Source organism: Lepus europaeus, chromosome 2 (genome assembly GCF_033115175.1).
Source record: "Lepus europaeus isolate LE1 chromosome 2, mLepTim1.pri, whole genome shotgun sequence".
NCBI classification, from domain to species: domain Eukaryota; kingdom Metazoa; phylum Chordata; class Mammalia; order Lagomorpha; family Leporidae; genus Lepus; species Lepus europaeus.
In genome coordinates, this window is record NC_084828.1 from 163,633,740 (window position 1) to 163,657,812 (window position 24,073).

The 24,073-nt window shown below is 39.0% G+C and overlaps 1 protein-coding gene across 5 annotated transcripts in view; it reads right to left on the bottom strand.

The window, feature by feature from the left end:
• The window catches only part of NEK10 (NIMA related kinase 10), a 368,558-nt gene that overhangs the window by 266,047 nt on the left and 78,438 nt on the right, over window positions 1–24,073 (bottom strand). For all 5 annotated transcript variants that reach the window (XM_062179356.1, XM_062179349.1, XM_062179342.1 and 2 more), the window contains 8 exons: window positions 22,105–22,182; window positions 20,266–20,330; window positions 18,772–18,874; window positions 18,554–18,682; window positions 17,419–17,556; window positions 14,458–14,503; window positions 10,938–11,059; window positions 10,669–10,771 (listed from right to left, as the gene is read on the bottom strand). In XM_062179356.1, coding sequence (XP_062035340.1) covers window positions 10,669–10,771; window positions 10,938–11,059; window positions 14,458–14,503; window positions 17,419–17,556; window positions 18,554–18,682; window positions 18,772–18,874; window positions 20,266–20,330; window positions 22,105–22,182 — 784 coding nt within the window. The remainder of the gene's footprint in view (window positions 1–10,668; window positions 10,772–10,937; window positions 11,060–14,457; window positions 14,504–17,418; window positions 17,557–18,553; window positions 18,683–18,771; window positions 18,875–20,265; window positions 20,331–22,104; window positions 22,183–24,073) is intronic.

The following is a 24,073-nucleotide window of genomic DNA, read 5'->3' on the forward strand; positions in this document are numbered from 1 at the left end:
ATGGCTTTAGTAGACCCAGGAGGCTGGGAAGGCTAATCAGTTAATGACAAGTGAAGTACCATGCACCACAGAATTAGCCTGCACAAACACATACAGTCTCAATACTCACCATGCTGCTTCAGAGAACACACTTTGGGAAAACTCATAGAATGAAAACGTGACCAGGAACACATCAGATCCTACTCCCTACATTTACAAGCTCTCAGAGAACTAAATCATACTCTAACATGCTCATATAAAAACACAAACTAAAATGAACTCTATTTTATTCTCTTTAGTCTTTGATGTTTAATCTGACCTTACAAACTCCACATTGTGAAACTATTATTTCCATTTTTTTTTCCTAATCTGGTAAAGACTTGGTGCCTCCATATTTAGCCACCCAGTTCACTGTCCCATCATGAGACTATAACCATTCTCTGGTCCATGATTAGGAGCTAACCTTATCTGGCTCTAACTTTCTCAGAACTGTTGATCCCATCTTGTTTTTTGAAGCCAATTTAAAATTATAGAACATGGGGCCAATGCTATGGCATAGAGGGTGAAGCTGCCGCCTGCAGTGCCAGCATCCCATATGGGCACTAGTTCAAGTCCCAGCTGCTCCACTTTCAATTCAGGTCTCTGCTGTTGCCTGGGAAAGCAGTAGAAGATGGCCCAAGTCCTTGGACCCCTAAACCCACGTGGGAGACCCAGAAAAAGCTCCTGGCTCCTGGCTCTGGATGGGTACAGCTCCAGCTGTTGTGGCCAATTGGAGAGTGAACCAGTGGATGGAAGACCCCTCTTTCTCTTTCTCTCTCTCTCTCTCTCTCTCTCTCTCTCTCTCTCTCTCTGCCTCTCCTCTCTGTGTGCTCTTTCATATAAATAAATCAATCTTCTTATAAAATAAAATTATAGAACCTCAGAATTGCAGAATAATCCACCATAAGTGTGAGAGTCTTCAACATATTTTAAAAGTTGGATTTGACTTAAATCCCTTCAACATTTCCTCCTTATTTTACAAGACACAGTGGCGACAGAAAGGAACTGTGACAGCCCTCATAGAAAATGTTCTGACTTTCTGAGTAATGTGAGGGCAATGTGTTGACTGAGACAAGTTCTGTGGCTATCCTTCACACCACAGATGTTGAGAGAGGATGCAGCACCAGTGACTCAATATTCTATAGGCTTCTAAGAGAGTTCTATGTCAGCTCAAACTCAGGTTGATAATATCTTGCTGATGGGATGTAAACCACAGAACAAGTTCAAAGCATGATAGGTCAAGAGATTTAGAAAGCCACAAATGAAGTTATTATATATTTGGCCAGGATATTTTACACACATGCAAGTAATGCACATGTAAGAACTTTGAGTTCCCTTTAAGAAAAGCAATACCATTGGCCAGTGTTATGATACAGTGGGTAAAGTCACTGCCTATGGCATCGGCATTCCATATGGGTGCCAGTTCAAGTACCAGCTGCTCCACTTCTGATCCAGCTTCCTATTAATGCACCTGGAAAAGCAGTAGAAGATGGCCCAAGTGCTTGGACCCCTGAACCCCTTGGGAGACCTGGAAGAAGCTCTTGGCTCCTAGCTTCAGACCATCTCAGCTCTGGCCATTGTGACTATATGATGAGTGAACCAGTGGATGGAAGACTTCTTTGTATGTCTCTCCACATCTCTCTCTCTCTCCCTTCCTCCCTCTCTCTCTCTCTCTCTCTCTCTCTCTCTCTCACCCTGCCTTTCAAGTAAATAAATATTTTTTTAAAAAAAAAGAAAGAAAAGCAATACTAATTTACTTTTCCTATAATGACACAGATTTCCCAGCAGCAATTTAACCAACCAATAACAATTAAAATCCTCTAATCCTCTAAAAGGCAATTAAAATACCCAAGGACTCTGGCAGTAAGAGATAGGTCTAATTTGATTTCTCAATCCTTGATGGCATTAAAGAAAGTAAAATCTTTCCTTTGGGTTACTGCTTGCTGAAATGAGAGTGGAAGCTGCTTATACCTATAATCAACATCAATCCTCAATTCTTCTTGTATTCAACATTTTTATTAGCCAACCTTGGCTCTTATCAAGACCTAAATCCAGGGGCTGGAATTGTGCATTAGGTTAAGCCACCACCTGCAATACCAGCATCCCATATAAGTATCAATTTGTGTCCCGGCTGCTACAGTTCCAATCCAGACCCCTGTTGCTATGTCTGGGAAATCAGTCTAAGATGGCCTGAGTAGTTGGGCCTCTGACACCTGTGTGGGAGATCTGGATGGAGCTACTGACTCCTAGCTTCAGCCTGGCTGAGCCCCAGCCATTGTGGCCATTTTGGGAGTGAACCAGCAGATGGAAGATATCTCTGTCGCTCCTTCTTTCTGAAACTTTGTATTTCAAATAAATAGATAAACCTTTTATAAAACATCTCAGGGCCAGTGCTGTGGCATAGCAGGTACGGCCACCGCCTGCAGTGCCAGTATCCCATAGGGGCACCAGTTCAAGTCCTGGCTACTCCACTTCCGATCCAGCTCTCTGCTATGGCCTGGGAAAGCAGTGGAAGATGGCCCAGGTCCTTGGGCCCCTGCACCCATGTGGGAGACCCAGAAGAAACTCCTGGATCCTGGCTTCAGATTGGCGCAGCTCTAGCCATTGTATCCATCTGGGGAGTGAACCAGCAGATGGAAGACTGATCTCTCTCTGTCTCACACACACACACATTCTCTCTCACTCTCTGCCTCAGCTTCTCTGTAACTCTGCCTTTCAAATAAAATGAGTAAATCTGTTCTAAAAATCTCAATCCAGGGACCTTCTCAGTGATTTTTCCCCATCTGTAACTGGCTGTTAAATATTTTCACTTGGATATGTTTTCATTCATTTGCTAATTCATTCATTCATTTGTTCACTCATTCTTCTATCCAGGTTTTCAATAACCTTACCTGAAGGAGGAACTCACAATAAACTGATGTTTTTAATACCAAACCCTACGTCCTACAGTGGAGGCAAACCCAGTAAACTAAGGGAGCCCATAAACAGAATATATGAGTGTGGATGTCAAAAATGCCACCTGGAGGGATTACACTGGAATAGCAGAAGACAGGAAAAGCATTCCCAGCAGAGAGAACAGCATGTTGGAATTCCCAGTGGTATACAACCACAACCTGGTCTTCAGGAAAGAGAAATCTATCCCATGAGGCCAGAATAAAGAGCAAGAAGGAGAACACAGAGAAAGCGACATGGGTGTCCTAAGGAAACTAGATCTTACCCTAAATGTCATAGGATTTCAGCCAGATGTAATTCCTTCAACATTTCCTCCCTATTTCACAAGACCAAGTGGCAATAGAAGGAAACTGTGACAGACCTCACAGAAAATGTTCTGACGTTCTGAGTAATGTGAGAGCAATGTATGGACCGAGAAAAGTTCTGTGGCTAGCCTTCTCACAACAGATGTTGAGAGAGGATGCAGCACCAGTGACGCACTGTTCTGTATTCTTCCAAGAGCACTCAAAGAAGGACAAAATCAGATTTTAACTGGGTTTGTCCAAAACCTTACGCCTTTAATGTCCTCAGCTAATTATCTTCCAACATTATCATAAGCTACCAAACTCAAATTGCTTCTCAGCAGTCTCATACCTCACAGCTCATTAACTGGCCACTACATCTTTTTAATTCCAAGTCAAATAAATGTGGAATCTTGGTCCCCTCTATAGCCTCTTCATAGGCTTGTCATAGGCAAAACCCACACCTCATCTTCCTGGACAATTACAATAGCCTTCCGTGGCAAATACCCTGGCCAACTATCCAAAAGCCATTGGTCAACCCCTTCTCCCTTTGTCATCTCCGACCACAGAGGCTAAATGTTCTCCTTATAGCTACAAGTAATCACACAACTCATTTTAGACCAACACATTGTAAGAAGTCCAACAGGGAATGTCTTTGATTCCCTTTGGTGATAAAAGCAGAAATTTTTCTTTTTTTTAATCAACCATAGTGCTTCCCACCTTTGAATTTGGTAATGATGCCTTAGTTCAAGCAATCATCTTGTCACAATGAGATGACAAGCATGTGGACAGGTAGACCACCTGCTCAGGATATTGGAGAGAAATGGCAGAAATGCCTAGATCCTGGTTGACCTCCTTGAGCTGCAAAACCCACCTTAGATCTACTTACCTCTAGACCCCTTGTTCTGAGGTAACTAAATGTCCTCATGGCTTTAAGCCATTGCAAGCCTATCTTCTTGCACTTAAACATGTACAGTTCCTAAACAGTAATTGTCACCATGCCCCCTAAGCTGCCATTAAATTATCCCTGTATCTCCCCAATCAGATCATATTATTTCTAGCCTGAAAAATCTCTGAACACAAGTCAGATCTAGGCCAATATCCAAGCTCTCCACACCCCAGGCTCCCTGTGCCCCTATTCTCTTGAGAGCACTTACACGCATGATGCCCCTTCCGGTCTCTGATCCTTTGCAATGGCCGTGTCAATGTCACGGCTGCTCTTACCTTTCTTGCTTAACTCGTCTATCCCTAAGGCAAGTTGTCCCCATTTCCCCCCTTTGCAGGCAAGCTGTGACAGACTATCCATTTAACTGCTCATGCAATTCTCTAGGATGAATGAGTCCTCACCCTATTAAACCTGGCTTTCTTGGACCAATGGAATCCGAGCAGAAGTGACACATGATACTTTGGGGAAGAAATTCTAAGAGCAGAACTGTGGTTTGCCATGTCCTCTCTTTCCTGCCTCTGTGATGTGGAAGCCAGAACAGAGGCCTCAGCCAGCCTGGCGCCTGAGCACAGACTCATAGTGACTGAGCGGGCATGCAGCATTGGCAGGACAGACACTTTGAAGTACAAAGTCACAGGTGAGCAGACTTTTTCCATAAGGGGCCAGATAGTCAATATTTTAGACTTTATGGATCACATATGGTCTTCACTGCATCTTCTTTTTTTAATATTTAAAAATATAAAAACCATTCTTACCTCCCAGAATATGTGAGCGTATATTCAAAAAAAACTTCATGGAAAATGGAGTTAAAAGATGTGTATTTCTGAACAAAAAGATTTTGTTTTGATGCACAGTTTTTTAATGTCCCATTTTCCACGAACTTCTTAAAGACCTCTTATTTGCACGGAACTCAAAAGAAATTTTTAAAACAAAATATATGTATCTTTTAGTTGCATTTTCCCCTGAACTTCCTGAAGTCTCTCTGTCATAAACAGGCCATGGCTAGAGTTGTCCCACAGGCTGTGGTCTGCCACTCTTCACAGACGCTGAGACTTTCAGGCTACTTGGTTCTGCAGCATCACATGGGCTATCCTGATGAAGACAATGCTGTTCTGCACATACATTCTAACCTTCATGATCCTTTAATTACAAGCTTCATGAAGATGGGGGACTTGTCTGTCGTCCTTCCTTGCTCACTGCTGAGTGTGGCAGCTCAGGAAACAATTTTTGAGTGAATAACTGGAAGTCTTCCCCATATGGCTGGGAGCTCAGATGGCAGAAACCATGGCTTTTCATCTTATATTCATCCCTGCAATGCCTGGTATGTGAGGGGCAGTAGAAGAGCAGTCAAGCCTTTGATAAATGTTACATTAAATAAAGGATGTTCTTGTTATCACCAGCAGCAGCAGCCAAATATCACTGGAGAAACAGAAATATGCACAACCTGTTTGTTTGCAGGATGAACATACGACGTCCTGAGACGTGTACTAAAATCTATGCCTGAAATTTATTATCGGTAATTGAATTTGGTCTTTTTTTTTTTTTTTTAGGAGCAGGAGAGGAAACAGGATGTGAAGGGTTTACACTAAATGTGGGTAAAGAAACATGAAATGATGCATTTAAGGTTCATTTTCACCCAGTCCCTTCTAGAGTCATTCTGTAACGTAATGGCATTGTGGGCTCTTCCTTGTCAGGTGACAGCTTTTAAGGCAGACTTTATGCTTTGCCCAGTGTGCCACTGAGTCAGGGTACGTTCCCTTGTGTGGCCTCAAAAGCTACAAATAAATGTGAGAGCAAGACCTGGACATAAGTCAAGGTATATGTCACTAAAAGATAGCTTTTCAAATGGAAGAGTATTTAGAAGTTTTTAATAGATAGCATTCTATAACTATACATACCTGACTATGTCAGTATCTTCTATTCTTTTTACTTATGAAAGAAAACTCTAGGCAGCATGCTTGCTATCAATAATTGCAATCCAACCTTAGTCTTAAAATTTAAAACCTCACCTACATTGAAGAAAAAAATGAGGAAAAAGAAATCTTAGTTTTTCCAAAGATTTTTTTTTCTTGTCACATTTTCAGTGTACTTTGTCCTGTGTATCTGAAATATAATTTAGCAATTCTGTGCTTTTTTTACCAGAAGTAAACAAACTTTCTAGAAGAAAAGAGAAAAATAAAACATGACAAGGTTTCCCCCTTGTGGAGACAGGCCTCCAAACCCATAACAGCAAGTCTGCTTCTATAAGCACAATGAATTACAGCTATATTTCAACTTCCAACACATGGAAATTTTATACACTTAGTGTCACATTAATGCTGAAAGATTTTAAATTTCACTATCACCACTCTTGAGAGTCTAATGAGGCCGGCGCTGCAGCTCACTTGGCTAATCCTCTGCCTGCGGCGCCGGCACCCCGAGTTCTAGTCCCGGTTGGGGCGACGGATTCTATCCCGGTTGCTCCTCTTCCAGTCCAGCTCTCTGCTGTGGCCCGGGAAGGCAGTGGAGGGTGGCCCAAGTGCTTGGGCCCTGCACCTGCGCGGGAGACCAGGAGGAAGCACCTGGCTCCTGGCTTCGGATTGGCGCAGTGCATCGACCGCAGCATGCCGGCCATAGCGGCCATTTGGGGAGTGAAACAACGGAAAAGGAAGACCTTTCTCTCTCTCTCTCTCTCTCTCTCTAACTCTGCCTGTCCAAAAAAAAAAAAAAAAAAGAGTCTAATGACATTTTTATATCAACAATGATAGATACTGAAAAAAACCTTTCAGCAGTATTATATTAAACTATTTTTATACAGCTATATCAAATCTTTGTGGATTAACCTTTTGGTGATAAAATCTTTTTACATTCTCTGAAAATAATGGTAGAACATCAATGCCCTTTTCAAAGAATTGCTTTGTTAGATATTGGGCTAGGATAAGATTTTGAGAGATTTAACATTCCCCCTTTATTTGAAATTGGGAAAATATTGCCTCTTGCAAAGCTAAAATGTCTACAAATATGGAAATAGTTTTTGACTTAATAACTCCTAAGTAGAAGTCTGATAAATGTGAATAAGAATAACATGAAGCAAAATGGCAATAAGGGGCAAGCCAGACAAAAACAAAAGTTGGCTTATTCTTGTGAAACAAAGGAAAGTTTTCTGAGGAGTCCAACAAAACTTGAATCCAAGTAAAAATACATTTTTACTAACGTTATAGAGTCAACATGGAAACGGGATATTTTGTTAAGCCTGATATGTTGACTTAAAAATACAACTGGACTGCTCATTTTGAATTAAATAAAAAGGTGGAATGACATATGTGTTTATCCCCTCCACCTCTCCAACCCTTGATAAAATAAAGGGGTCTTCTTTGAAATGTCTCTAACCCAGAGGAACAATGGAAATAGGCTTGGCAACAACAGAGGAGGAGATACCACAAAGGTGGAAGTGAACAGAGAGCGTAACAGACTCAGTGCAGCACAAGTCTCAACTCGTGTTTCCGATTGGTCTCAAGTCAGAAAAGCCAAACAGTCCGTTCACCCTCAGAAGTCCCCAGTGCTACCCAAGGAAGGAGTGAAGCAAAAAGTCAAATATATAATAGAGATAAAGTCCTTAGGGTCCCTCCCACAACCACAAAGCCAGGAAACCTGTGTACCCTGTGCCACCAAGAGAAAACAGATTTATTTTGCAAGGAACCAAGTAGAGTGGAACTATACTCAAGGAACGCAGTGAAAATTTAACTGACTATACTTCCCTAAGCCCCATTTGTCTACACTGCCTTCAGAATTATAGTAGACAGATGCACATTCCCACTGGCAAGATATTGAAAGATCAGTCATTGCTTGAAATACTGGCTTTGGGGTCTCGAAAGGAAAATCTCCATCATGTTATAATGAAGTCTACAAGATGATGACCTTAACTGAAACTCACAGTTTCTGATAGCCTTTTTCATTCCTTTCTCAGAATTATTAAAGGCCAGACAAGCATCACCAGAAAGTCTAGAAAAGCCCCCAACAAAAAAGAGATCTCAAGCTAGGTATGAGAATTTAAAGAAAAAGAACCCAGCCAATATAGGCAACACAGAGACATTCAGTTTGCTGAATATGTGTGTGTGTGTGTGTTACCCTAAGACAGAATAAAAGCAGGATTCCTTGGAAGTGGAAGAAGAAAAAATGTGGAATGTTTGGAAATTCAAAATACATGAAAATAAAATATTCAATAGAGGGGCAAGGAAATAAGGTTGAAGAATAACTATAAAGTACAAGAGATAAAGAATTTAAACTGAGAGGAATTATATTCAAAATTAGGAATATCAGTTGGTACATATTATATCTAGACTATCAGGAATTCTATGATGCAAAACAGGAAGAACACAAGGGAGAAAAAGAATGAAGAAATAACACAAGAAAAGTTCCTGGGACTAAAATTTTTTATCCTACAGACTGAAGAGTCCACCTACTTTGAAATACATTGAATTTACAAAAAAAAATCCCATCCAAAGCAGTGAATAAAGAGAACATCCTAAAAGTGTCCAGAGAGATAAAATAGCTGGTGGACCAAGCAACAGCAATCAGAATTGCACTGAATTTCCTAATAGCAAAGTCAGATACTAGAGGACTGAAGTAATGCCTTCACAATTTTGAAGGATAATGAGTCTCATCTGAGAATCCTACAACCAGTCAAACCAACACCAAGTGTGAGGGCCCCATAAAAATATTTTGCGGCATGCAAGCATTTAAAAATTGTATCTCCAAAAACATTTTTTCTTATAAAAATACTTGAAGATATACTTAGGCAAAGCAGAATGGGATAAAAAAAAACAGAAATAGAAATGCATGAGAAAAAGGAAGACCTTTCTCTCTGTCTCTCTATCTCTCTCACTATCCACTCTGCCTGTCAAAAAAAAAAAAAAAAGAAAAGAAAAGAAATGCATGAGCTACAAGAAATAAAGACTCCACTCAGAAGACAAATAGAAAACGTTCTGAGACCTAAAGTGAAATCCAATCTACATTGCAGCAAAGCAGTTCCAGGAATGGGTACTAAGGAAAACAAAATTTTGAGTAGCTATTATGTTTAACCACATAAAAAACAGTGCAGAAGGAGCTTCTATAATCCTTGTGAGAAATCTGGGAAAAATAATAGATACATAGAAAACCAGTTCACAAAACAGAAGGCAATCATGAACTCTAAGAAAAACAAAAAGTTCATGTGAAATTAAAGGTAATCAACATTGATAAATAATTACATAGAGGTAATAAAGTAAGTATTGAATAATGATTTAACCCAAAATTGTGCTATAACTCTGTTGGTAGGACAGGAGACTGGGAAGAAGAGGAAGAAAGAAAACTAAATAAATCCTCAACTGCCACAATGGAAAATCAAATACTATAAGAAAAAAGCTAAAAAGAACTAAAAATTATTTTGGAGGGGAAACATAATTGGAAATTGCAAAGAAGTGGTACAGGAAACTTGTTTTTCTCTATAATCTTTTTATCATGTTGATGTGTGAAACTAAGGTAAATATGAAAACTAATAAAAAAAGTTTAGAAAGAAATCAAAGAAGGATGTACTTTTCTCTTAAGGGAGGAGAGAATTTCACTTTGCATATGGCCCTGTCTAAATATCAATGGAGTTTGTGGACTCAAAAGGCTTCCATAGCATTGGCAGTTCATGTCAAGAGCCTCATGTGGTCACTGATGTCAAAAATAAGAGTGATAATTGTTAAATCAACAACAGGAGTCACTGTGCAATAACTTCCCATGTAGAACTTCTGTCCTTAATGAGTTATACTATGAGAACTAACTGTAAAACTTACTCTCAATCTGTACTTTATACCTAGTGTGTATGTGTGTGCATGTGTGTGCAAACTGTTGAAATCTTTACTTAGTATAGAGTTGGTCTTCTGTATATAAAGTTAGTTAAAAACGAATTCTTAAGAATGGGACAGGAGAGGGAGTAGGAGGTGCGATGGGAGTGGGGGTGAGGGTGGGAGGGTGGGAATGGGGTGAAGATCCACTATATCCACTATATTCCTAAAACCTGTACATATGAAATTTGTATTCATTAAATAAAAGCCTTCTTAAAAAAAAAAAAAAAGCTCTTGTTGAAGAGGCGGTATACCACAGATAGAAAACAACCTGGAAACCACTGACTTGGGAATTAAATATCCAAAGAGTACTTTATTCTTTCAGGGGAAAAATTCAACTGAATCATTTAGAAACTATATTGGTCATTGTCCAATATGGTAGCCACTTGTACAACAAGATATTGAAATTAATTAAAACTAAAACTCTATGAAATCAAAAATTTCGTTCCTCCATCAACTAGCCTCTGTCCAACTGTTCAACACATCACTACATGTAGTTAATACCAACCATACTCAAAAGCACAGATAGAGCTTCCCTTGAGCATCAAAAGTTCTGCTGGATGCTACTCTAGAATAATGGTCAAATTTTCTTTGGTAGAAATTTTCACATTTTTATACTTACTAACTGTCACTTTGTCCTTATCTCCCAACATAATGTTGTTTGGTGTCAGATCTCTGTGGACAATCCTCTTCTCCTTGTGTAAGTACCGAAGAGCTAAGCAGAGCTTGAAGCAAGAATAAAAAAATTATTTTCCCCAATATACATATAGCCAGTGATGACTGCCACCCACACCTCTGAGAAATGAACTCAGAACTTTACTTGTTCCATTTTAAAAAACAAAAAAAGAATTTTTCAATATTGAGAAAACTTTAATGACAACAAAAGCATACCTGTATAAATATTTTCCATAGTCTTTCTTCAGTAAAATGGTGTTGTTTTTCCTTCAAAGAACTGAAATGCTCTCCAAGTGGGACTCCTTCTATAAGTTCCATAACTATATACAGCCTATCATCTAAATAAGAAACACAGGAGGTCATAGAAATTTAAATTCAGTGTAGAATCTCGGAAACAAATACCGATGAGAATCTGAGCTTCTCCCGGGGAGAGCCAGGTGTAACACTAAAGAAGCCGCGATGTGCTGAGCAGGTGGATCCACTCAGCTTTGACAGGGCAGAGGTGAGGGGACCTTTGGGCCACTAGAGCCCTGCCACAATCACTACTTTCTAGTGTAAGTTTATTCTGGCAAATAGTATCATTTTCTGTGTACCCCAGCGTGAGAAATGGTCGGAATGTGTCAAAGAGAACGGGAAAAGAATCCCAGATCATGGGTTCCTTGGATAAGGTATAAACCTGTCTTTTCTCCCAGTACTTGAAAAAGTACCATCATGTAGGATCTCTGTCTTTAATGTGCTGTACACTCTTATTTAATGCTATAACTAGTACTCCAACAGTATTTTTTCACTTTGTGTTGCTATGTGGGGGCAAACTATTGAAATCTTTACTTAATATATACTAAACTGATCTTCTGTATATAAAGAGAATTGAAAATGAATCTTGATGTGAATGGAAGGGGAGAGGGAGCGGGAAAGGGGAGGGTTGCGGGTGGGAGGGAAGTTATGGGAGGGGGGAAGCCATTGTAATCCATAAGCTGTACTTTGGAAATTTATATTCATTAAATAAAAGTTTAAAAAAAAAAGAGCAAAACAATGAATCAAAAAAAAAAAAAAGAAAAGAAAAGAAAAAGTACCATCAAATCAAGGCGAATGTTCTGAACAGTGAATTTTATACTGCTCTGTAGTCTCATAGAATTATCTTACCAAATTTTACAATGGAATCGTGCCATGGTCTTGCAAAGACACAACTGAAAACACTATCCATGACAGAAATTTCTATTGTGCCCCTGGAAAAAGCTGAATTTCTACAGGTTTTACATTGGATATTGGGAATCTCGTAGCACTGCATTTATCTCCGTTTTCTTTGGAGGCAGAGAAAAAGAAAATGAATTCTACTTCCTCTTGTATAACCAATATTAAACCATTAGCAATGGAATATGAAACGTGTATTTTTGTGATTTTTCTGATATACACATAAATATGTAAGCAATATTTATAAAAGTGGAATCATAGTGAATATAATTCTGTACTTTATACTTTTTAAACAATTTTAAATTTATTTATTTGCAATGCAGAGAGACAGAGAGATCTCCCATAAGCTGATTCTGCGCCCGAAAATTGGCAACAGCCAAACCTGGGCTGGGGCTGGGGCTGGGGCTGGGGTTGGGGTTGGGGCCGGGGCTGGGGTTGGGGCTGGGGCTGGGGTTGGGACTGGGCCAGGGCCAGAACTGAGAACCAGGAACACAATCCAGATCTCCAACATGGATGGCAGGAACCCAATTACTTAAGCTATTGCCACTGCCTCCCAGGGTCTGCATTAACAGGAAGCTAAAGTAGAAGCCAGAGTCAGGGATCAAACCCAGGTAGTTCAAATAGGCAGCCACAGGCATCTTAACTTCTAGGCTAAACATCCACTACTATACTGTTTTATTATTACTGACTAGACAGATACAATTCTTTCTCTTCATTGCACAGAATTGAATGATATAGATACATCAATTTATTTCATCATAGTTCTGCATAGAGAAACTTATATTGTTTCTAATTTTTCACAATTTCAAGAAATATTTATCATTTGTACCAATTTTATCATTAGCTTAATTGTTAATTTTTTCACCTTTGAGTCTCCTTTATTACAATTGCCTAATTTATTTTATCGTGTTTCATATTTTTTGAAGCCACTTCAAATTCTTTTGGGGAGCTGTCAGGTTGTAAAAAAGTTGTAGTTTCTATATCAAAACAAGTTGTGGGACTGGCAATATGGCACAGCAGGTTAAGCTGACATCTCCGAGGCCAGCAAGTCCCAGCTGCTCCACTTCTGATCCAGCTCCCAGCTAACAGGCCTGGGAAAGCAACAGAAGATGACTCAAGTACCTGGGCTCTTGCTACCCATGTGGGAGACCTAGGCAGAGGTCCAGGGTTTTGGCATCAGCCTGGCACACACCCAGGCATTGTAGCCATTTGGAGAGTAAACCAGTGAATGGAGGATATCTCTCTGTTTCTGTTTCTGTTTCTCTCCCTCTCTACCTCCCTCCCTCCCTCCTCTTTCTCCCCCTCTCTTACTCTCCAATTCTGCCTTTCAAATAAATAAAATAAAACAGGTATTTTTAAAAAATTGACAAGTTGTGTCACTTCAGTATAAGTCAGAAGCTAACTTTGATCTCCTTTTAACAGGATATGCACTCAGTAATGGGAAACCATTCTAACGTCAAGAATAAATGGCTAAAGGGGCAGGATTTATTGCACGAGTTTCAGTGCCGAGTTTTTCTTAGTCATCTAAGGGGAAGGGAAAAGGGTAAAAATCATAACAAATGCCAAACTACAGAAAAGCTCTTCTTAAGTAGCAACAGCATTGGAAACCTAGTGGGGAAATCCCAATTGCTGCCTAACATCTCTTTAAATCTACCTTTAAGTGGAAATTTATTTTGACATTTCCTATGCGTCAGAAATGATGAAGGCTGATCAATGCTTATATTATCTCAGTCAATGATTCTGGTTTCTTTGTTTGTTTGCTTTGTTTTAAAACAAGTACTGAATTCAGCTGTTTCGACATTGGCTTCAGTGTTCTCTCATCCTAGCAGGAAAAGATGCTGCCTGCCTGCCTGCCTGCCCGCCTGCCTTCAGAAGTGGCCAAGACTTCACTGCCACCTTGTGGCACATACCTGAATGTCATGTAAAAGAAATTTATTATGGAGATGGAAAATGACTCAAAGACAACTTTCCATTTTTTTTCTATTTATTTGCTTATTATGAGAAGATAGCAATAATAAAGTGTCTTTTAATTGGGGATCTAAATATGTAAAAGTCATTAATTATATTACTGCCTTACCAGTCAATAAAGTGATTTTCAAGATCATCCACTGTTATATTTTTTAAATTTCATTTTCCATGAATTTCTTTTTTTTTTAAGGGCAGAGATTTCAACCTCTGTTTCAGTCACTGAATCCCTGCAATGGCTGGGGTTAGTCCAGGATCAAAGCTATGAGTTGGGAACTCAATCCAGGTCTCCCATGTGGGTGGCAAGAAACTAATTACCTGAACCATCACCACTTCCTCCCAGGATCTGGTTATCAGGATACTGAAATCAGGAGCCAGCGATAGGCACTGATACTCCAGTGTGGGACATGGGTGCCTTAACCAGATCTTAACTGGTATCCTAATCACTAGGCTAAGAGCCTACCTCCATCCACTGTCATTTCAGCAACAAAATAAACAAACAGATATGTTTGTTTTATGATGTTATATACAGGAAACAAACATTTCTTTAATTAGAAATATCGTGAAACATAATACTTACTTTCCAGAAATGTTTTATAATAACGAACAACATTGGGATGATACAGCTGTAAGAAAATAAAAAACATTTATTATACAGCTGTAAGAAAATAAATTAAAAACACTTATTATATTACACAGCCTACTTAGTTGATTTTCACATTTGAAAATAACAAAGAAACTATATTTATTATATATATAATAAGCATTTCAAGATACCTTCTAATTGAGGTTTTTATGAATTTTAAAAATGTGTTGCCTAAAAAATGAATCTAAAAATAATTATCTCTTGTGTAGACTTATCAAGCAAAATTAAGAACAACACTTTAGCCCCTAAACTAAAATAGATAATTATAGAACTAAATGGAACTACTTGCTCCTATATCACACGCAGACATCATAAAAGAGAAAACTGAAATAAAATAATCTATGTTGCACACATTTCATTGCTCTTTAAATATTTATACATTGTTAATTTTATCTATGTTCTCCAAAATGATTAACATTAAACTGAAATAATCTGAGTTAACTCAGTTTAAATCATAATCATGATTGACAAATTCTTCCTTTTTGACCAAACTCCCCATCAGGCTCCTCTAAAACCTCTTCTTGACTAAGCCTTCACCTTGGCCTGACCAGTTCTAGCAAGAGTCCTGCCAAGCCAGGTCTTGAGAACTCCCCCACCTTCGATATCCCATCACTTTCCTCATCCCTGCACCCTTGGTGTCTAACCAACTCCTTCCTAGTAATTTTCCACTCATTGAATTCCTCATCCTACCCACTGGCTATAAACCTCCAACCGTCCTTGAAGAACCTGGAGTGGGGTTGAACCTGCCCCTTTAATGGCAGTAGTTTGACCTCTACTGCAGTCATATTGAATCAAGTTGTCACTGCAGTTTTTGAAAAGTGCCTGGTAAAATTTCTCTTTTACAAAAGCTTACTTACTTAAGGTTGGGAATAAAAATTTTATTTCTTAAAATTTTGAGGGGCCAGTGCTGTGGCATAGCAAGCTAAACCTCCGCGTACAATGCCAGTATCCCATATGAGAGCCGGTTCAAGACTGGGCTGCTGAATTTTCAGTTCAGCTCGCTGCTAGTGCTGCTACAAAAGCAGTGGAAGATGGTCCAAGTATCTGGGCCCCTACACCCACAGGGAGATCCAGAAGGAACTCCAGGCTCCTGGCTTTGGCCTTTATGGCCATTTGGGAAGTAAACCAGCAGATGGAAGACCTCTCTGTCTCTCCTCTCTCTGTAACTCTGCCTTTCAAATAAATAAATAATCTTTAAAAACAAATTTTTTTGAAAGACACTTTCTACAAGAACACTAAAATATGTGTAGTTTACTTCTAATTTGAATTTGTAGGTAAACTGAAATTTGTCTTAGTGCAGAAGAATGGCCATTTATCTGAAAATTGCTTGCATCTCCTTTTGGTCTTTCTCTGTACCTTTTCGAGAGGGAGACTGCCAGCTGACCTCCAAAACTCTGCTGTCCTACTCTTCCATGGTAGTAGAGTTGTAGCAAGATATGGCTTCCTGGTCAGAGAAAAATCTCTGAGCCTCTGCTGTAGCCAGGAATGGCTCTGTCCTGCAGAACTCACCAGCAGCGTGTGAGTACAGGCAGAACAGGTGCACTCCTGGGTCTGAGCCCTAAATACTGTGTGCTCCTCTTCTCCCACCTTGGATATAAAAGTGTCTATGGCAGTTTCAACCATGAAGAGGAAAACAAATGCCCTAGGAAGCAGCCAAGACCCCAAATGACTACCAGAGAACACTACCAACCTGGTCCGCTGAGTTTAGCACTGAAATATGAAAGAGAAATAACCTAACAGAAGTGTCAGGCCTCTTACAAGCAAGTGCCCAGCATATCATATTTTAAGTTCTACTGGACCACTTACACAACTAGAACTATTTCCTGGACCTAGTTCACTAGCAATGGCTTGGTTCCAAATGAAGATACTGGGTTAGTTTAAGTCAAAAGACATGTCTAACCTCATGCTTTAACAAAACAGTACATTGTGGAAGGCTAGATTATTCTACAAATGAGGGGAAAAAAAGACACAGGAGACATTATTCTAACCATGAGCAAACAATATCTTTTGAAATTCATTAACATGTAAAATGTCAACTAAAAAAGAAGCCATTAATATGATATCTAACATTAAAATTTATAAATAAGGACAGAACTGCAGATTTTCATGGATAAAGATCATCATATTTATGATGTTTTTATGTACCAGAAAAATAAATTAGAACAGAACTGCATTTTGATGGATAATCATATTTATCATGTTTTTATGTACCAGAAAAGATGCAGTGCAAATTTAACCAGAGGAGAGCAAAAGCAGTGAAGCTGGTGGCTCTCCACAGGAGGTAGAAAGAAATAGTGTTTGTCATGACTGTGAAAATAAGGAATGCTGCAAAAGAAAACAATGCGTTCTTGGAACACAAAAAGAAACCCTATTTCTCTCGTGACATGTTTATTCTTTCTCCCAAAACAAATCTTCTTAATGATAGTTAATTGAGCTGTTATATTATGTCAGAATAGTCTACTCATTCCAGTAAATAATAATACATCTTGAAAATCCACATTTCAGATTTAAGAAGCCATATTTGAGGAATGTTAACAGCTGGGTTCCATTTGAAGAGTCCGGGAGCTCTCAGTCACATTCCGATGCATGTAACCAAGTAAGCAAATATTCTACCATGACAAGAAGGGAATGAGCACGCTTACAACAAAGAGAGGTTTTTTTCATATATCATGCTTCTGTTTCCAGAGGCCCAATTGGCTTGCAACCTTGATATCAATTCCAGGAAGTTTCTCTGATTCAATGTCAAGCCTTAGAAAAGCAGCTGGTAAGAACATCACTGTCTCAATATCAATTATTTCACAAAAGCTAGTTCATACACCGCATGGATAAGAATAGAACAAGAACTCTCTTTCAACGACACTTGTCTAAGAAAAACAACTTCAGGAAAACATTTACCTGTTCCTTTATTATTGTTAATTCAGAAACAATATTTTTTACACTGCTGTCACGATCTTTTTTATCCTTTCCAAATGCTGGGTTATGTAAATTGATCTCTTTCATTGCTAAGAGATTTTGACCACTGCGTTTTCTGACCTGAAATATGAAGGACCAACAACAAAACAGAAGGGATAGAGTGGTGAGGGTTGGAACGGGTAGTTAACAAAGTCACATATTAGCCAAAGCATTTAAAATTCTGACAGTATTTATGCTGAGCACAACTCAAAAAATGATATATCCTGGATCAGTCTGTAATATTCAGTAGAATATTATTGGCTAAATATAGGAAAACTGTGAATTTAGAGACTATCATGGGGCCTGTGTTGTGGTGTAGCAGGTAAATGACCTCAACTGGGTCAGTCCAAAGCCAGGAGCCAGGCATTTCTTCCAGGGCTGCCAGCTGCGTGAAGAGGTCCAAGGACTTGGACAATGTGCTACTGCTTTCCCAGGCCATTAGGCAGAGGCTGAATTGGAAACAGGGCAGCTGCGACTAGAACTGGCACCCATATGGGATGCTGGCACTGCTGCCCGTGTCCACCCCACTCCACTTCTGATCCAGCTCCCTGTTAATGGCCTCGGAAAAGCAGCAGAAGATGGCCCAAGTGCTTGGGCCCCTGCCACCCATGTGAGAATGAAGACCTGGAAGAAGCTTTTGACTCCTGGCTTCAACCTGCCCAGTGCTGGCCATTGCGACCATGTGAGGAGTGAACCAATAGAGGAAAGATTCTCTCCCTCTCTCTCTCTCTCTCTCTGCGTGTGTGTGTGTGTGTAACTCTGACTTTCAAATAAATAAGTCTTTTAAAATGATAGAGAATGCAATATTTATTGGGACAAGGTATTTCAACTGTTAATGAGAGAGAGATTAATGATGTCTTTTTCTCTTAAAAATTAGTGGGCAGTTTCTAGAGCTGAGAGTTAAGGCAACATCAGTGTAGCTATCTCTGCCTGTTGGAAAAAATCAATCAAATGTCTGTATCTATCGGTTCACTATTTTCCAATGATGAGGGCTCGAATTAAATTGAGTACAGACGTGCAAGTGTGATATCTGGATTCTTTAAGAATATCAGAAATGTTTCCCCAGGGGCAAAGTCACCTTGTAAACACAGCCAAAAGCTCCACTTCCAAGATGATCCAAAATCGCATAGTTGCCTATGTATTTCGAAGGAGCTTTATTCTGATTAATGCTTTCAATATTTTCAGCAATTTGCTTCAATTCGTCCTCCTACCCAAAAGAGATCAAAGAAATGGGTTGCTGTGATAAATCTCATCCTGACCACATGGCAGCCCAAGAAAATAAAACACAGAACTTACCACTAATGAATTCAACTTGGATACCAATTCTCCATAAGCACTGATGTCACGAACATAATGCCCTATGTCAATGAAGATCTCAAACAAGTCGGTGGGGAAAAGTCTACAGGGAAAAATACAAACGCACTTAACACAGAGCTCGGAAACTGCTGTTTATTGCCTCCCTTTTGAACATAGCTCACTCACAGGTTAATTATATGAAACCAACTTAGTTTGCCTTGGTTATCAACAAAGTAGGGAATTAATATTCCCCAACTTGCCTTGCAAAAGTATGCTACAGCTACAGGGTTAAGAAAAAACAGAGAGGAAAGTTCCAGAGATCTGCTGTACAACATGGTGCTTACTTAACAATACTGTACTATACACTTAAGATTGTTAAGAAGGTAGACCTTATGCTATGTGATTTTTGTCACAATAAAAATATAAGTATGATAAGCACTATACAAATACATTATCTGTAAGATATTTGGGGCTGTAGTTATTAAACATATTAGAAAGGAATGGTTATTGGGTATCATTGAGTGATATGAAATTTCATAAATGCCATTTGATTCAGTCTTCATTTTAACCCTAGGAAACAAATAGTAACTTAATTTTTAAATGCTTTATGAAAATAAGATAAAAAATGCAGGTAAATGGAGAGACTTCTGCATCATTTCCAAGGTACTTGTTTCAAGACCTTGGGAAATGTTTACATTCACTAAAATGGGTGGTTTAGACTACAGAAGGAAAATTTATACTGGATAAATAATTTTACTTCCTTTTCTCTTAAATTCAAATGTTGTATAGAAATAAAATAACAACACAATATGCTCCATGTTTTTTGAACAAAAGTTATTACATTAACTCAAAACTTTATTTGTATTCTGCGTTATCAACAAAATTCTCATAAGAATATTGGCCTATGACTTTGGCTAATCTGTCCAAATGCATAGTGCCTGCTTCCCAGGAGGCAACTTGTGGGTCACTCTCACCATCACAGCCTCCTCCCCTCCAAATGAACCCCTGCCTTCACAAGGAGACAGGACAAATGATTTGCTTTTCTATTGATTAAGGGGGAAATTATCAAATCAACTTTGTAATTTCAGAATGGACAAAAACAGGCACATATTTTTTATGCTATCCATTTAAAATATAAATATCTTGAATTTAAAAAAAACTTAAAAACCATAGTAGTCACACATAACTGAGAAGAGTTGTGCTCATATAGTGATTTATTCTCTTCTCCCACCATTCTGTTAATTTTTAACATTAGGGTGTTGCTGCAGCAGCTCAGTTATATCTGTCGGGGCTGAGAAATCAGGAAACACTTGCATTCTGATTCTTCCTTCAACTGCTGCATCTAACTCGGGGGGGGGGGGGGTAGAAAACAGTTCCAGCTAACCATCCCTCAAGTCTAATGAATCCTTAGGTTTCTTTAAGATCATACCTTTTGAGTTGCACTTTGTAAATTCACATTTATGAAATAAAAAAGAAGAAAAAAAAAGATCATACCTTTTGAAGAGTGGCCTGTTTCTTTCCATACTAAAGAGAAACCTCAATGCTCGGAAAGCATAACACTAGAAAATGAAAGGATACGTGAATTTCCAGTGGTGGCTCGGCAAACTATGACATCTACCGGGAAGAATTATCACGGAATAAACATTAAAGTGACTTTTACTGTGAGTATCTGGCCTAAGTGGGAGCCAAAGCTTATAATGGAAAACAGAAAACACCTAACACCTGCATTAGCTCTCGCCTTTAAAAGTGTTTATGTGGTGGAGCACTAGGGGCCTTGGTCTTGTTTCACTCAGTTCTTGTCATTAATTCCTTTCTAGAGAGTGCACACGGAGCACAGAGACAAGAAATAAAATCCCTATGCTGAGAAAACCAAACGTCCAAAGATTTCCAGGAGCTCAAGGTTTATTTTGTTTCTAGCCTGCTATGTATGCCTCAATATTTATATGGTTTCTGTGAGAAACCACCACAAGAAATGATGACATATAAAAATAGCCACAGGCACACTGGACTCAACCTGACAAATTGGTCTCTTGAGTAAGGAGTCCTACGCAGTCCCCAAATAGAACAATCTACAGCAACTCCCTAGAACACTCAGAGAGAGGCCTGTGAGGGTTTAACTAAGGAAAATAAACAACTGAGATTTTGCAGTGCTGACCAAAAAAAAAGAGAGAGAGAGAAGAGAGAGAGCCCCCGGCCTGCAGTTGTACCCATACAAAAGGCCACCTCTGGAGTGACAAGAGTCTGCTCAACTGAAGCTGGGGCTCGCTCATAAAATTAGTCATCCAAGAGGATAGATAGATGATGATGAAATGACATGAACGGGCTTGGTGAGACAAGGGGGCTGCACACTCCTCAGAAACCATCTCCATTGGGATTGGATAAGACCCTCTCCTGATATCACTAAATGCTTGCAGGGTGGACGCAGCTGTGCTTCCCAGCATGGTGTCCCACCGATCCCCACACCTGCATGTTGTCCTTGGCAGCTCCCCAAAGCGCCCCGCTACCAACACCCTCACAGCTCAGGAGCCTCCGCTAGCTGTGGCGGTCATCCTGGATGAGAGCTCTGCAATGGGACTGAAGTTCAAGGTTGTTTCTTATGTCCCTTGCTAAATGACATGGGGAAAAGGTAAGCTGAATGAAACTACTGCCGATTTAATTCTAACGCTGAATTTAACATTCTAGCATCAGTGCAGACACGGGTACCTCACTGCCCACTCTTCAGAAAAGCACATAGGGACCAGCAGAAGTGTGCTCTTCGGTTACCTTTGAGGCCTCCTCTCCTGGGAAACACCCTTTCCCAGCCACACCCCAGTCCCACTGAGCAGCCTCCCTTCCTTAAGCATATGCTAAGCTCCTGGGCTTCTACACTTTGTACATGCTGTTTGTGTATGGAATGCCTTTCCACTGGGTAGCAGATGCTACTGGCACCTCACCCAATATCCCTTTAACCAATGGGTAAGTCCCTTTTCGTCTATTAAGACCCATTTTACCAGTTTTCTTTTTACCCATGTTTAAAAATAGAAAATAATTTTCCTCTGTTGTTATTTTTTGATACAGAAGCAAAGCATATTTTTATAAAAGGAACTTCCTGATAAGAGCAGAAACAGCTAAATAAAATCACCTAATTCTCCCATACAGAGTGACTACTATTAAGCCAGTCAGAATGTTTTAATCCTATTTGTCTCCACAATCACCTCCCTGGCCAGGTTTTTTTCCCTCAGTCAGCACAGGGACCAACACAGACCTAAAAATTCTAAAATTCATAGGTTACGTAATCAAGTTTTCCCAGATTTCATTAGCTTGATATTGAAGAACAATAGACATGTTTATTACCTGTAATAGATTAGTTTTTGCTCCATTCTTTTGTTTGTTTGGTAAAATTAATGTTGCAATTGTATATACACCATTTTCCTGGAAGAATAAAGGGGCTGTTATCAGTGACAAGTGACTGTGTCATGGAAGCACATAAGCATAAAGAAGAAACTACAGACTCTCAAAAATTTATGTTAAAGAAGAAATGTTAGGATATTTTTAGAATTTTAACTAAATAGAAAAATACTATAATTGCCAACATAGTAGTTGAACAAAGATTATAACCACAACATTAAACTATAATCTACTGTCTGTAATGAGTCAAGATTATAATTATTAAAGTATATACATTTATATGGAGTCAACACAAATGCCTATCAACTGATGACTGGATAAAGAAATAGAAAAAGACACCAAAAAAATGGAAGAATATTCCATGTTCATGGATTAGAAGAATTGTCCATACTACCCAAAGAAATTTACAGATTCAGAACAACAGGAGTCACTGTGCACTTGCTCCCCATGTAGGACCTCTGTCCTTAATGAGTTGTGCTATGAGAATTAATGGTAGAAAACTAGTCTTCAAACAGTACTTTATACTTTGTGTGTCTGTGTGGGTGCAAACAGTTGAAATCTCTACTTAGTATAGAGTTGATCTTCTGTATATAAAGATAATTAAAAATGAATCATAATGAATGGGATGGGAGAGGGAGTAGGAGGTGGGACAGGAGTGGGGGTGGGAGGGTGAGTATGGGGGGGAAGAACCACTATAATTCAAAAGGTGTACCTATGAAATTTATATTTATTTAAAAAAAGCTTTCTTTTAAAAAAGACACTGCAAATTTAAAAAAAAAAAAGAAATTTACAGATTCATGGCAACCCAATCAAAATGAATTGCCTTCCAAGATCTAAAAAAAAAAAATCAATGTTAAAATCCATATGGAAACACGAGACCTCCAATAGCTAAAGACATCTAAAACAACAAAAACAAAGTTGGGAGCATCACAATACCTGATTTCAATACATACTACAGGGAAGTTATAATCAAAATAGCCTGATACTGACACAAAAATAGACATGCAGGACAATGGATCAGAATAGAAACTCCAGAAATTAACCCATGCAGCTTCAACCAACTAGTTTTTGACAAATGAGCTAAAATCAATCCCAGAGAAAGGACAATCTCTTCAAGAAATGGTGTAGGAAAAATTGGATCTCTACATGCAAAAGTATGAAACAAGACCTCTACCTTACACCTTATATAAAAATCAATTCACAATGGATCAAGGATCTAAATCTGTGGCCTGATATCAAATTACTAGAGGGAAACTCTGAAAGACATTGACACAGGCAAAGAGTTCTTGCAAAAGATTCTAGAGGCACAGGCAATCAAAGCAAAAAATAGACAAACTGGATTACATCAAGCTGAGAAGCTTCTGCACTGCAAAGGAAACATTCAAAAAAGTGAAGAGGCAACTGACAGAATGAGAGAAAATATTTACAAACTATGCAACTGACAAACAACTGACATCTAGGATCTATAAAGAGCTCAAGAAATCCAACAGACACAAAACAAACAACCCAGTTAAGAAATGGGGAAAGGACATAAACAGGCATTTTTCAAGGGATGAAATACAAATGACCAACAGACATGAAAAGATGCTCAGGATCACTAGCCAGCAGGGAAATGCAAATCAAAACCACTATCAGGTTTCACCTCACCCCAATTAGAATGGCTATCATCCAAAAATCAAAAAATAATAAATGCTGGCAAAGATGTAGAGAAAAGGGTATCCTACTGCACTGTTGGTGGAAATGTAAACTTATACAACCATAATGGAAGACAGTATGGAGATTCCTCAGAAATATGAAAATAGAACTATCATATGACCCAGCCATCTCACTCCTTAGAATTTACCCAAACAAAATGAAATCAGCATATGAAAAAGTTATGTGTACCACCATGTCTATTGCAACTCAATTCACAACA